The sequence below is a fragment of the Hypanus sabinus genome, chromosome 5, assembly GCF_030144855.1.
Source record: "Hypanus sabinus isolate sHypSab1 chromosome 5, sHypSab1.hap1, whole genome shotgun sequence".
NCBI lineage: Eukaryota > Metazoa > Chordata > Chondrichthyes > Myliobatiformes > Dasyatidae > Hypanus > Hypanus sabinus.
The window spans coordinates 168254173-168266726 of NC_082710.1; the positions used below are offsets into that span (position 1 = coordinate 168254173).

Genomic DNA, 12554 nt, shown 5'->3' on the forward strand with positions numbered 1-12554 from the left:
TTTACGTCCAATAAATTGCGCGCAGTTTGGTTTGAAGATTAGCGGCGTTAATGAATATTAACACTGTCCACGAGCACAACCTTTTCCTCGGTAAACAGCCGAGAAACATAAACGAGTCACGTGATACCTAGGCGTTGGTCGAAAATATTTCGACAAGTTTTGCACAATTATAACCGAAAGATATTATTACCTCAGATGCCAAAAGTCTGAAGGAATTCCGATGCCGCGTTCTTCATTATTTTTAAAGCGGAATCGACTTTTTTGAAAGCCAATTTTTGGGCAACACGGCGGCGCTGCTGAACTCCCGTATTTTAATTAGGTTAAGTTTCGGTTTTTGATTGAAAAAACAAAAGAAAATCGCGCATCTTCTCTTCGGCGATAAAATCGTGGCAGGTGTGCATATTTTAGTTTGGAATTTTTTTGGAAATATTGGCGGGGAGCGTGACCTTTCAACTTTTGGGGCGAGAAGATGGCAGCGTTGGTGAATGGCTTGAGGCTCCAATTTAGGACTGTGCTTGGCAGGACTTTACTGGTAAGTTATTTGTCACGTGCCTATACAAGTAGTTTACCCTTGGCTGAAGAATTTGTGCGGTTAAACTTTTAGCTTGTTGTGAGATCACGTTTGTAATGTGTGCATTTCTGGTCGCTCATGCAAAGGAAGGATGTGATTAAGCTGCCCGAGGATGCAGGAAAAGATACACGAGGATGTTGCCGGGCGTGGAGGGGGCTTGAGTTACTAGGAGAGAGTGAATAGATAGGGATATTTTCCCCCTGGAGAGTAGAAATCTGAGGGGTGATCTTTAAGGGTTTGTAAAGTCATGAGGGGAATAACTGAAGTGTTCCTATGTTTATTCAAAGTCGAGTTTATTGTGGCACAGGTGCAATGAAAACCCCACTTGCAGCAGCATCCCAAGCACATAACATTATGAGGGCAGCATTCACAGGAAAAACTAACTTTTTTTAACAAGAAATAACTCAATTAGAACAAACAAACCAAGTCTGTTTTAGTGCAAAGTGATCAAACTAGTCATAGTGCTGCTAAACTGTCGTGATTAAGGTTGTGCTGGTTGGTTCAAGAACCGAATGGTTAAAGGGAACTCTAATCACAAACAAGAGAAAATGTTTGATGCTAGAAATCCTAGCAACACGCACAGAATGCTGCAGGAACTCAGCAGAGCAGGTAGAACAGCTCAGTTGACGTTTCGGGGTGAGACCCTTCAGTAGGACTGGAGAAAAAAGATGAGGTGTTAGAATTAGAAGGAAGGGGAGGAAGAAACACAAGGTCATAGGTGAAACTCCTGCTTGACGGTAGCTGCTAAAAGATGGCATAGTCCAGGTGGTGGTGATCTTTGATGATGGATGTTGCCTTGAGGTAGTACCTCCTAAATATACTACCAGTTGAATTGACTTTATTACTTACATGAGGAATAAAACACTTTGTGTCTCCGTCTAAATGTGCAATTTATAGTAATTTATAATAAATAGTATGTACAACAGGACGGTCAATATAACATAGAAATACAATTGTATCAGTGTGAATTAATCAGTCTGATGACCTGGTGGAAGAAGCTGCCCTGGAGCCTGTTGTTTCTTGCTTTTATGCTGCGGCATTGTTCCCCAGATGGTAGCAGCTGGAACAGTTTGTGGTTGGGGTGACTCGGGTCCCCAGTGATCCTTCGGGCCCCTTTTTACACACCCGTCTCTGTAAATGTCCTGAATAGTGAGGAAGATCATTATCTACATATGCACTGGGCTGTCCGCACTACTCTCTGCAGAGTCCTGCGATTGAGGGAGGTACAGTTCCCATACCAGGCAGTGATGCAGCCAGTTAGGATGCTCTCAGTTGCGCCCCTGTATGTTTGGGAGGCTAAAGCTCAAGGGGGATAGATTTAAAGGAGACAAGGCAAAATTTTTTCCACAAGAAGTTAGAAGGTATTGAATCAATTTCTAGAAGGTGAATTTTGGGGGTGTAAACTGCATACATACTTTGATAGTAAGTGTACTTTGAATCCTTTGAGGAAGCAGTAAAGACATGTACAATGTCAAGACTTAGAAGACATTTGGATAGGTTCACAGGGTCAAATACAGCCATACAGGACCAGCTGAGGTAGACAACTTAGTCAGCATAGATAAGTGGGGCTAAAGGGCCTGTTTCTTGGCTTTAAAAGTCTCAATCTTTAATTGATGTTTTTTCTTGTGACTTCTGTTTGTATGATCTCATGTGCTTGTGATTCTGATGCAAGTTTTTCATTCTACCTGTGCTTGTAGTAAAGATTAGCTTTCTTTGTACATGTGTACACTTATGATAATAAACGTTGTTCTGTTTTAAATATGAAACATTTTTTCTAATTCTGTTTCTTTGTGTAAAAGTTGTATATAATTTATGTTTTAGTGTGAGTGTTGTGTTGCTGATGCTCTGTGCCCAAGGCATACCACATTAGCTGTGAATAATGTTTTTCATTGCACCTGTGCATAGGTGTAAAATTGTTAGATTGGTTTGTATTTACCAAGATACGGTGCTAAACTTTGCTTTATGTTATCCATACAGACCTTTTCATCATGTCAGTATATTTAGTACAAAGGGAACGAGCTATAACAGGATACAGAATAAGTGTTAAGATGAAAGCCATTTGGCTCATTGTGTCTGCTACCATGGCTGATTTATTATCCTTCTCGACCCCATTCTCCTGCCTTCTCCCCGTAACCTCTGATGCTCTGACTAAGCAAGGACCTATCCACTCCACTTAAAATATATCCACTAACTCGTCCTCCATAACCATCTGTGGCACTAAATTCTACAGGTTCACTATCCTCTAGCTAAAGAATTTCCTCCTTGGCACAAATGGGCACAGCTCTATTCTGAGTCTTAGACTCCCCCAGTATAGTAACATCCTCTCTATTTGCACTTTTCAATATCACATATTTCAATGAGAGCCCCCATCATTCTTCTAAACTCCAGCGAGTACAGCTGCAGTGCCATCAAACACTCCTCATATGTTAATCCTTTCATTCCAGGAGTCATTCTTGTGATTCTCCTCTGGGCCCTCTAATGCCAGCACATCTTTTCTGAGATAAGTGGCCCAAAACTGCTCATAATACATGCTCACGTATGGTCTGACCAGTGATTTATAAAGTCTTAGCATTACATCCTCGTTTTTGTACTCTAGTCCTCTTGAAATGAATGCTAACATTACACTTTCCTTTCTTATGCAGAATCACAACCTGCAAGATAACCTTCAGGGAAACTTGCACGAGGACTCACGAGTCCCTTTGCACCTCTAATTTCTGAATTTTCTTCCAAATTCCTTCTACCAAAGTGTGTGAACATACACTTCTCTACACTGTATTCCATCTGCCACTGCTTTGGCCATTCTCTCAATCTGTCTCAGTCCTTCTCCAGACTCTGTGCTTCCTCAGCACTACCTGCCCCACCACCTATTTTTGTATTGTCCTCAGTCCTGGCCACAAAGTCATCAATTTCTTCATCCAAGTCATTGATATATTGTATTATGTGAAAATAAGTGGCTCCCAACATTAACTCCTGTGGATCACCATTCATCACTGGTAGCCAGCCAAAAACTACCCCCCTTTATTCCCACTCTCTGCCTCCAGCCAGATAGCCAATCTTCTATCCTTGCTAGTACCTTTCCTGTAGTACCATGGGCTCTTGTTAAGCAACCTCATGTGTGCCACCTTGTCAAAGGCCTTCTGAAAGTCCAAGTAACAATATCCACTGACCTCTTTGTCCTTGAAAAATTTCAACAGATATGTCAGACAAGATTTACCCTTGAATGAAACCTTGTTGACTTTGCCCTACTCTATCATGTGGCTCTGTACTGCCAAAATCATCCCTAAAAATAGTCTCCAACATCTTCCCAACCACTGAAGTCAGGCTAATTTGCCTATAATTTCCTTTCTTCTACCTCCTTCCTCGCTTAGAGAGGGGAGTTGCAATTTTTCAGTCCAATGAAACCATTCCAGTAACTAGTGATTCTCGAAAGTTCTTTACTAATGCCTCCACAATCTCTTCAGCTACTTCTTTCTGAACCCTGGGATGTCGTCCATCTGGTCCAGGTTCATCACATTCAGACCTTTCAGTTTCCCAGGCACCTTCTCAGAAATAGCAACTACTCTTACTTCTGCCCCCTGATGCTTCTGAAATTCTGGCAGGTTGCTAGTGTCTTCCACAGTGAAGACAAACACAAAATACTCATTAAGTTCATCTGCCATTTCTTTGATCACATTACTACCATCATTTCCCAGTGTTCCAATATCCGCTCTTGCCTTGCTTACTCTATATATCTGAAAAACTTGTTGTATCCTCTTTTGTATTATTGGCTAGCTTGCCATCACATTTCATCTTTTCTCTCCTTATGCTTTTTTATTTGCCTTCTGTTGGTTTTTAAAAGCTTCCCACTAATTTTTGCTGTATTATATGCCCTCTCTTTTGCTTTTATATTGACTTGGACTTCCCTTGTCAGTCACGGTCGCATCATCCTCCCTTTAGAATACTTTGTTTTCTTCTGAAATGATTTATTTATTTAGTGATACGGCATAGCATAGGCTGTTTTGGCCCTTTGAACCACGTCACCCTAGTAGCCCCTTATCAACCTTAACCTGATCATGGGACAGTTGACAGAGTCTTTCCGGTACGACTTTGGACTGTGGGATGGAACAGCAGTACCTAGGAGGAGGCACACATTCCACGGGGAGGATGTATAGACGGCACTGGAGTTGAACTCTGGAACACACCAATCTGTAATAGCGTTGCACTAAGTGCTGCACTGCCATGGTGCCCAGAAACTCTAACCATCGCCCCACCTAGTGTCCCCTTCCAATAAACTGGCCAGCTTCTTTCTCAGGCCTCTGTAATTCTCTTTACTTCACCGTAATACTGATGAATCTCACTTTAACTTTTCCCTCTCAAACTGCAGGGTGATCACTGCTTCTGAAGGGTTCCTTTTACCTTCAGATCCCTAATCAAATCTGCGTCATTGCACAACACCCAGTCCAGAGTTGCCTTTCCCCAGTGGGCTCAAACACAAGTTGCTCAAAAAACACATCTTGTAGTCATTTTACAAATTCTGTCTCTTGGCATCCAGCCTGATTTTCCCAATCATTATGATCTGAGATATCCCTAACCTTGGCAGCTGTGAGGCAGCATTCCATCTGGGTATCTCTTTCACGTACACAGAATCTTCTGCTTCTCTTACTATGGGATCCCGTATTATTACTGCAGTCCTCTTCTCCCCTGCCCTTCTAAGGCACAAAGTCTTGTTCCAAATCAGTATATTTATTACTGAGGGCCACAGGGGTATTCTGTACGAGCTGCCTATTCCCTTTCCCTCTCCTGATACTTGCCTCCTGTAACTTGGGGGTGACTACCTCCCTGTAGCTCCTATCCATCACCTCCTCGTTCTGCCGAATGAGCCGCTGCTCCAGTTCCTTTCACCTCGCTTTTTATTGGCCTTTGCCCAGTGTCTAAGAGATCGTTATGCTGCAGCGTGCCAAAATGAGAAAGCTGTGAAGGCAGGCAATAAGGTGGAGACCACAAAGATTCTGCTGGTGCTGGAAATCCAGAGTTGGAGGAACTCAGCAGGTCAGGCAACATCGATGGAGGGGAATGAACAATCAATATTTCAGACCGAATTCCTTCCTTCAGGATTTTTGTGTGTGTTACAGCAAGGCGTAAAGGTAGACTGTGATCTCAAGAGTTCTCATCTGGCCAATCTAGTCTGTTCAAGAGTAAGATAGAAGCTGTCCTTGAGCCTGCTGGTATGTGGTTTTAGACTTTTGTATCTGCTCAGTAGGGAGGTAGAAGAGAATGACCGGAGTGTGCAGGGTCTTCATTATGTTGGATGCTTTCCTGTGGCATTGAGAAGAGTAGGCGGAGTTGTGGCGGTTGTAGACAAGAATCTGTAGCAACAATCTGCTGAAAGAGCTTAGCAGGTCCAGCAGTGTCTATGGAGGAAGGCAGTGTTGACATTTCAAACTCAAACAGTGGCACTTCCTTTCCTTCCACAGATGCTGCTCGATCTGCTGAGCACTTGCAGCAAGATTGTTTGATGTGCCTATGGCAATAAATCCAACTTGGTGTTTCCACTGTGAAAGAGTGTAATGGGAGAATGTAAATTCTCCCATTAGGAAATTAGGAGACCAGACTCATCTGTGCTAATTAAAAAAAAATAATAATGCATGGAGTGGGAAGACACTGAGATTTATCATCTGAACATGGAAAATATAGGTGGGAAATAAAGATTACACAAATGTTTATAAGATATAGCAGCAGAATTAGGCCATTTGTCCCATCATAGTTGATCCATTTCTCCTCTCGGCCTCAGTCTCCTGCCTTTGCCCCGTATCCCTTCAAGTCCTGACTAATCAACCTCTTGTCTTAAATACACATAAAGACTTGACCTTGACAGCTACCTATGGCAATGAATTACACAAATTCTCCTCTGTTTGGCTAAAGAAATTCCTTCTCACCTCTGTTCAACAAGGATGCCTCTATATTCTGAGGCTGTGCTTTCTCATCTTAGACACTCACAGAAAGGAAACATCCTCTCCACATCCACTCCATCAGGTCAGGGCATCAAAGGATAAGGCAAGAAGACAGGTGTATGGGGTTGAGTGGGATCCGGGAATGGCGGAGCAGATTCGATGGGCCGAATGGCCTAATTCTACTCCTATGTCTTACGGTCTTGTGGACCTTTCACCATTCGATACGTTTCAATGAGGTCACTCCTCATTCTTCTGAATTCCAGTCAATACAGGCCCAAGCCATCAGACGCTCTTCTCATATGATAAGCTGTTCAAACCTGGAATCATTTTTGTGAACCTCCTTTGAACCTTCTCCAGTTTCAGCACATCCCTTCTGAAATAGGGGCCCAAACCTGCTCACAATACTCCAAGTGAGGCTTCACCAGTACTTCAAAAAGTTTCAACATTACTTTCTTGCTTTTATACTCTAATTCTCTTGAAATGAATGCTAACATTGCATTTGCCTTCCTCACCACAGGCTCAACCTGCAAATTAAACTTCAGGGAATCCTGCACAAGGACTCCCAAGTCCCCTTGTACCTCAGGTTTTTGTATTTTCTCTCCATTTAGAAAATAGTCAGCACTTTCATTTCTTCTAGCGAAGTGCATGACCATACACTTCCTGAAACTGTAGTCCATTGGCCACTTTTTTGCCCATCCTCCTAATTTGTCTAAGTCCTTCTGTAGCCTACTTCCTTAAACTACATGTCCCTCTGCCTAAATTCATATCGACTGCAAACTTTGCAACAAAGCTATCAATTCTACCATCCACATCATTGACATATAACATAAAAAGAATCAGTCCCATTATAGATCCCTGTGGAACATCACTAGTCATCAGTAGCCAACCATAAAAGGCTCCCTTTATTCCCACTCTTTGCCTCCTGCCAGTCAGTCTCTGCTTTATCCTAGAATCCTCCATGGGCTCGTAGCTTGTTAAGCAGACTCGAGTGGCACCTTGTTAAAGGCCTTCTGAAAATCCAAATGCACAACATCAACTGATTCTGCTTTGACTATTCTGCTTGTTATTTCTTCAAAGAATTCCAACAGATTTGATAGGCAAGATTTTCCCTTGAGGAAACCATGCTGACTGCAGCCTATTTATCATGTGCTTCCAAGTACGCCCAAACCACATCCTTAACAATCGACTTCAACATCTTCCCAACCACTAAGGTCAGACTACCGGGCCTAAAATTTTCTTTCTTCTGCCTCTCTCCCATAGAACCATAGAATACTACAGCACAGTACAGGCCCTTCAGCCTTCCATGTTGTGCTGACCCATATAATCTTTTTTTAAAAAAAGTATTAAACCCACACTACCTCATAACCCTCTATTTTACTTTCATCCATGTGCCTGTCCAAGAGGCTCTTAATTACCCCTGTGTTAGCCTCCACCACCATCCCTGGCAAGTCATTCTAGGCACTCACAACCCTCTGTGTTTATAAAAACAAAAACACAAAAAAAACTAACTAACTTACCCCGATGTCTCCCCTAAACTTCCCTCCCTTAATTTTGTACATATGCCCTCTGGTGTTTGCTATTGGTGCCCTAGGAAACAGGTACTGACTATCCACCCTGTCTATGCCTCTCATAATCTTGTAGACCTCTATCAAGTCCCCTCTCTTTCTTCTACGCTCCAAAGAGAAAAGTCCCAGCTCTGCTAACCTTGCTTCATATGACTTGTTCTCCAAACCAGGCAACATCCTCTCCATAGCTTCCACATCCTTCCTATAATGAAGTGACCGAAATGAATCCCCCTGTTAATGAAGCCTAGCATCCCATAGGCCTTCTTAACTACCCTATCAACCTGTGCAGCGACCTTGAGGGATGTATGGATTTGAACCCCAAGGTCCCTTTGTTCATCCACACTCTTAAGTAACTGACCGTTAATTCTGTACTCAGAGTTCTGGTTTGTCCTTCCAAAATGCATCACCTCACATTTGTCCAGATTGAATTCCATCTGCCATTTTTCTGCCCAACTCTGCAGCCTGTCTATATCCTCTTGTAACCTTCGACCACCTACAGCTCCATCCACAACTCCTCCAATCTTGGTGTCATCCGCAAATTTACTCACCCATCCTTCTGCCTCTACATCCAGGTCATTTATGAAAATCCGTCACAAGACAGATCCTTGCGGCACTCCACTAGTCACCGACCTCCAGGCAGAATACTTTCCTTCCACAACTACCCGCTGCTTTCTTCCTTTAGACAATAGACAATAGATTTAAGCCAATCTTTTATCCAAAAAGCCAAGGTTCCACTTATTCCACGCCTCATGACTTTCTGGATGAGTCTCTCAAGAGGGACTTTGTCAAATGCTTTGCTAAAGTCCATGTAGACCACATCCACTGCCCTACCCTTATCAATTTCTTTTGTTACCTCTTCAAAAAAACTCAATCAGGCTTCTGAGGCACGATCTTCCCTTCACAAAGCCATGTTGACTATCCATGAGTAGACTGTACTTCTCCAAATGCTCGTAGATCCTATCCTTAAGAATCCTTTCCAGTAGTTTGCATACAACTGACGTAAGACTCATCGGTCTATAGTTCCCAAGTTTCTCCCTATTATCTTTTTTAAACAAGGGAACTACATTTGCCATTCTCCGGTCCTCCGGCACTTCCTCTGCAGCCAAAGAGGATTCAAAGATCATAGCTAATGCTCCTGTGATCTCTTCTCTCAATTCCCACAACAACCTGGGGTGTATCATATCCAGCCCTGGGGATTTATCAATCTTAATGTTTTTAAGAAGATCCAGCACTACTTCTTCCTTAATCTCCACATTGTCCAGCACACAGGCCCGCTCTACTTCAACCTCATCCTGATCAAGATCCTTTTCACTTGTGAATACTGAAGCAAAGTATTCATTTAGGACCTCCCCAACCTCCTCTGCTTCCAGGCACATGTTGCCCTCTTTATCCTTTAGCGGTCCCACTTTCGTTCTCATCATCCTCCTATTCTTCACATACACATAGAACACCTTGGGGTTCTTAATCCTACATGCCAAGGCCTTCTCATGTTCCCTTTGAGCTCTCCTAAGCCCTTTCTTTAGCTCCTTTCTGGCTACCCTATATTTCTCACAAGCCCCTCCTATTTCCTGCTTTTTATATCTAACATATGCTTCCTTTTTCCTCGTGACAAGTTGCCTCACATGTTTCGTCAGCCACGGCTTCCTTTTCCTACCATTTTTTCCTTGCCTCAGTGGGACAAACCTATCCTGAACCCAGCTCAAGTGGTCCCTAAACTTCTCCCACATTACTTCTGTACTTTCCCCTTTGAACATCTCTTTCCAATTTACTCTCGCTAGTTCCTGCCTCATCCCTTCAAAGTTATCCCTTCCCCAGTTAAACACTTTACCATTTACCCTAATGCTGATTTTTATCCCTTTCCATAGCTATGCTGAAAGCAAAGGGAGTTGTGGTCACTCTCACCAAAATGCTCCCCCACCAAGAGGTCTGTCACCTGACCAGGTTCATTACCCAGAACTAGATCCAGTATAGCCTCTCCTCTCGTCGGCCGGTCCACATACTGTGTCAGGAATCCTTCTTGAAACATGCCTGACAAATTCAGCCCCATCTATCCCCCTTGCACTCAGGAGGTGCCAGTTAATATGAGGGCAGTTGAAATCACCCATAACTACTACCCTGTATTTTGTGCATCATTCTAAAATCTGCCTGCTTATCTGCTCCTCTGTATTCTGAGGGCTATTTGGGGGCCTATAGACTACTCCCAGCACAGTGATTGATCCCTTCCTATTTCTGACTTGCACCCAGACTGACTCTGTGGACACTCTTTCTGCAGCATCCTCCCTTTCTATAGCTGTGATACTATCCCTGACCAGCAATGCCACTCCCCCCCCCCTTTCCTACCCCCATCCTATTCCTTTTAAAACACCTGAACCCTGGGACCTGCATCTTCCAATCCTGCCCTTCCTCCAACCAGGTTTCAGTAACGGCCACAACATCATAGTTCCATGTACTAATCCATGCTCTAAGTTCATCCTCCTTGTTCCTAATACTCCTAGCATTGAAATAGACACATTTCAACCCCTTTAACTGGCTACAATTATGTTCTGTCCCCTGCCTGTCCTTCCTCATCAACTCAGAACTCTTAGCATCATGCCCTTGTCCTTCTACCTTAATCCCTGCACTCACATTCTGATTCCCACCCCCCTGCCAAACTAGTTTAAACCCTCCCCAACAGCTCTATCAAACCTGCCCCCCAGGATATTGGTCCCCCTGGGATTCAAGTGCATCCCGTCCTTTTTGTACAGGTCACACCCACCCCAAAAGAGGTCCCAATGATCCAGAAATCTGAATCCCTGCCCCCTGCTCCAATCCCTCAGCCACGCATTTATCTTCCACCTCATTCTGTTCCTATTCTCACTGTTGCATGGCACAGGCAGTAATCCTGAGATTACTACCTTTGAGGTCCTGCTTTTCAACTTCCTTCCTAACTCGCTGTAGTCTTCTTTCAAGACCTCTTCCCTTTTCCTGCCTATGTCATTGGTACCAATATGTACTATGACCTCTGGCTGTTATGTAAGAACATAAGAGATAGGAGCAGGAGTAGGCCAATCAGCCCCTCAAGCCTGCTCCGCCATTCAACAAGATCATGGCTGATCTAATCTTAACTCTAGTTATCACCGAATCCCACAAGGCAACAGTGCCAACCAACAGGGCACCATGCCGCCCATTTTATTTTATTATTCATCCCGCCCAAACCCATGTGATCACCCGGGGGGGAAATAAACGATTTGCCAATTGAGGAGAAAAAATCTGGAAAATTCCTCTCCGACCCATCCAGGCTATCGAAAACTGGCCCAGGAGATCACATGGCTGATCTAAACCTAGCCTCATGTCCACTTACCGTATCCCGTAATGTCATTTTTATCCAGGAAAATGTCTATCTCCGTTTTGAATTTATTGAGTGTAGTAGCTTCCACAGCTTTCTGGGGCAGTAAATTCCACAGCCCCACTACCCTCTGAGTGAAGAAATTTCTCCTCATCTCAGTCCTGGAACGGCATCCCCTTATTTTAAGATTATGCCCCCTAATCCTAGTTTCACCCATCATTGGGAACATTCTCCCCGCATCCACCCGGTCAAGCCCCTTCACAATCTTATATGTTTCAATAAGATCGCCTCTCATTCTTCAGAACTCCAATGAGTAGAATCCCAATCTACTCAACCTCTCATCATACATCAACCCACCCATCCCCGGAATTAACCTAGTGAACCTTCTCTGCACTGCCTCGAGAGCCAGTATGTCCTTTCTTAAATATGGACACCAGAACTGCACGCAGTACTCCAGGTGTGGTCTCACCAATACCCGGTACAACTGCAGTTATACCTCCTTGTTCTTATACTCCGTCCCCCTAGCAATAAAAGCCAGCATTCCATTGGCCTTCTTGACCACCTGCTGCACTTGCATACTAACTTTTTGTGTTTCCTGCACCAGGACCCCCAGATGCCTTTGCACAGAAGCACTTTCCAGTTTCTCTCCATTCAGATAATAACTTGCTCTATTATTTTTCCTGCCAAAGTGCAAGACCTCACACTTGTCAGTATTATATTTCATCTGCCAAATGTCTGCCCAATCACTCAGCCTATCTATGTCCCCCTGCAGGGTTTCAATGTCCTCCGCACTCATTACACTCCCTCCCATCTTTGTGTCATCAGCAAACTTCGATATGTTGCACTTAGTCCCTTTCTCCAAATCATTAATATAGATTGTAAAGAGTTGGGGTCCCAACACCGACCCCTGCGGAACACCACTAGTCACCAACTGCCAGTCTGAGAATAAACCATTTATCCCAACTCTCTGTTTTCTGTTAGAAAGCCAATCCTCCACCCATGCCAGAATATTATCCCCAATCCCATGATTTTTTACTTTAAGTAATAACCTTTGGTGTGGCACCTTGTCAAATGCCTTTTGGAAGTCCAAATAAACCACATCCACTGGTTCCCCTTTATCTACCCTATATGTTATGTCCTCAAAGAACTCCAACAAATTTGTC

At 43.6% G+C, this 12554-nt stretch overlaps 1 protein-coding gene across 2 annotated transcripts in view; it reads left to right on the forward strand.

The window, feature by feature from the left end:
* The first annotated feature begins 15 nt into the window (after positions 1–15).
* The window catches only part of mrps18b (mitochondrial ribosomal protein S18B), a 30917-nt gene continuing 18378 nt past the window's right edge, over positions 16–12554 (forward strand). The window contains exon 1 of one of the 2 annotated variants that reach the window (XM_059970863.1): positions 16–532. In XM_059970863.1, the coding sequence (XP_059826846.1) occupies positions 470–532 (63 nt within the window). In that variant the 5' untranslated portion in view covers positions 16–469. The remainder of the gene's footprint in view (positions 533–12554) is intronic. The other variant, XM_059970864.1, reaches the window with a different exon arrangement.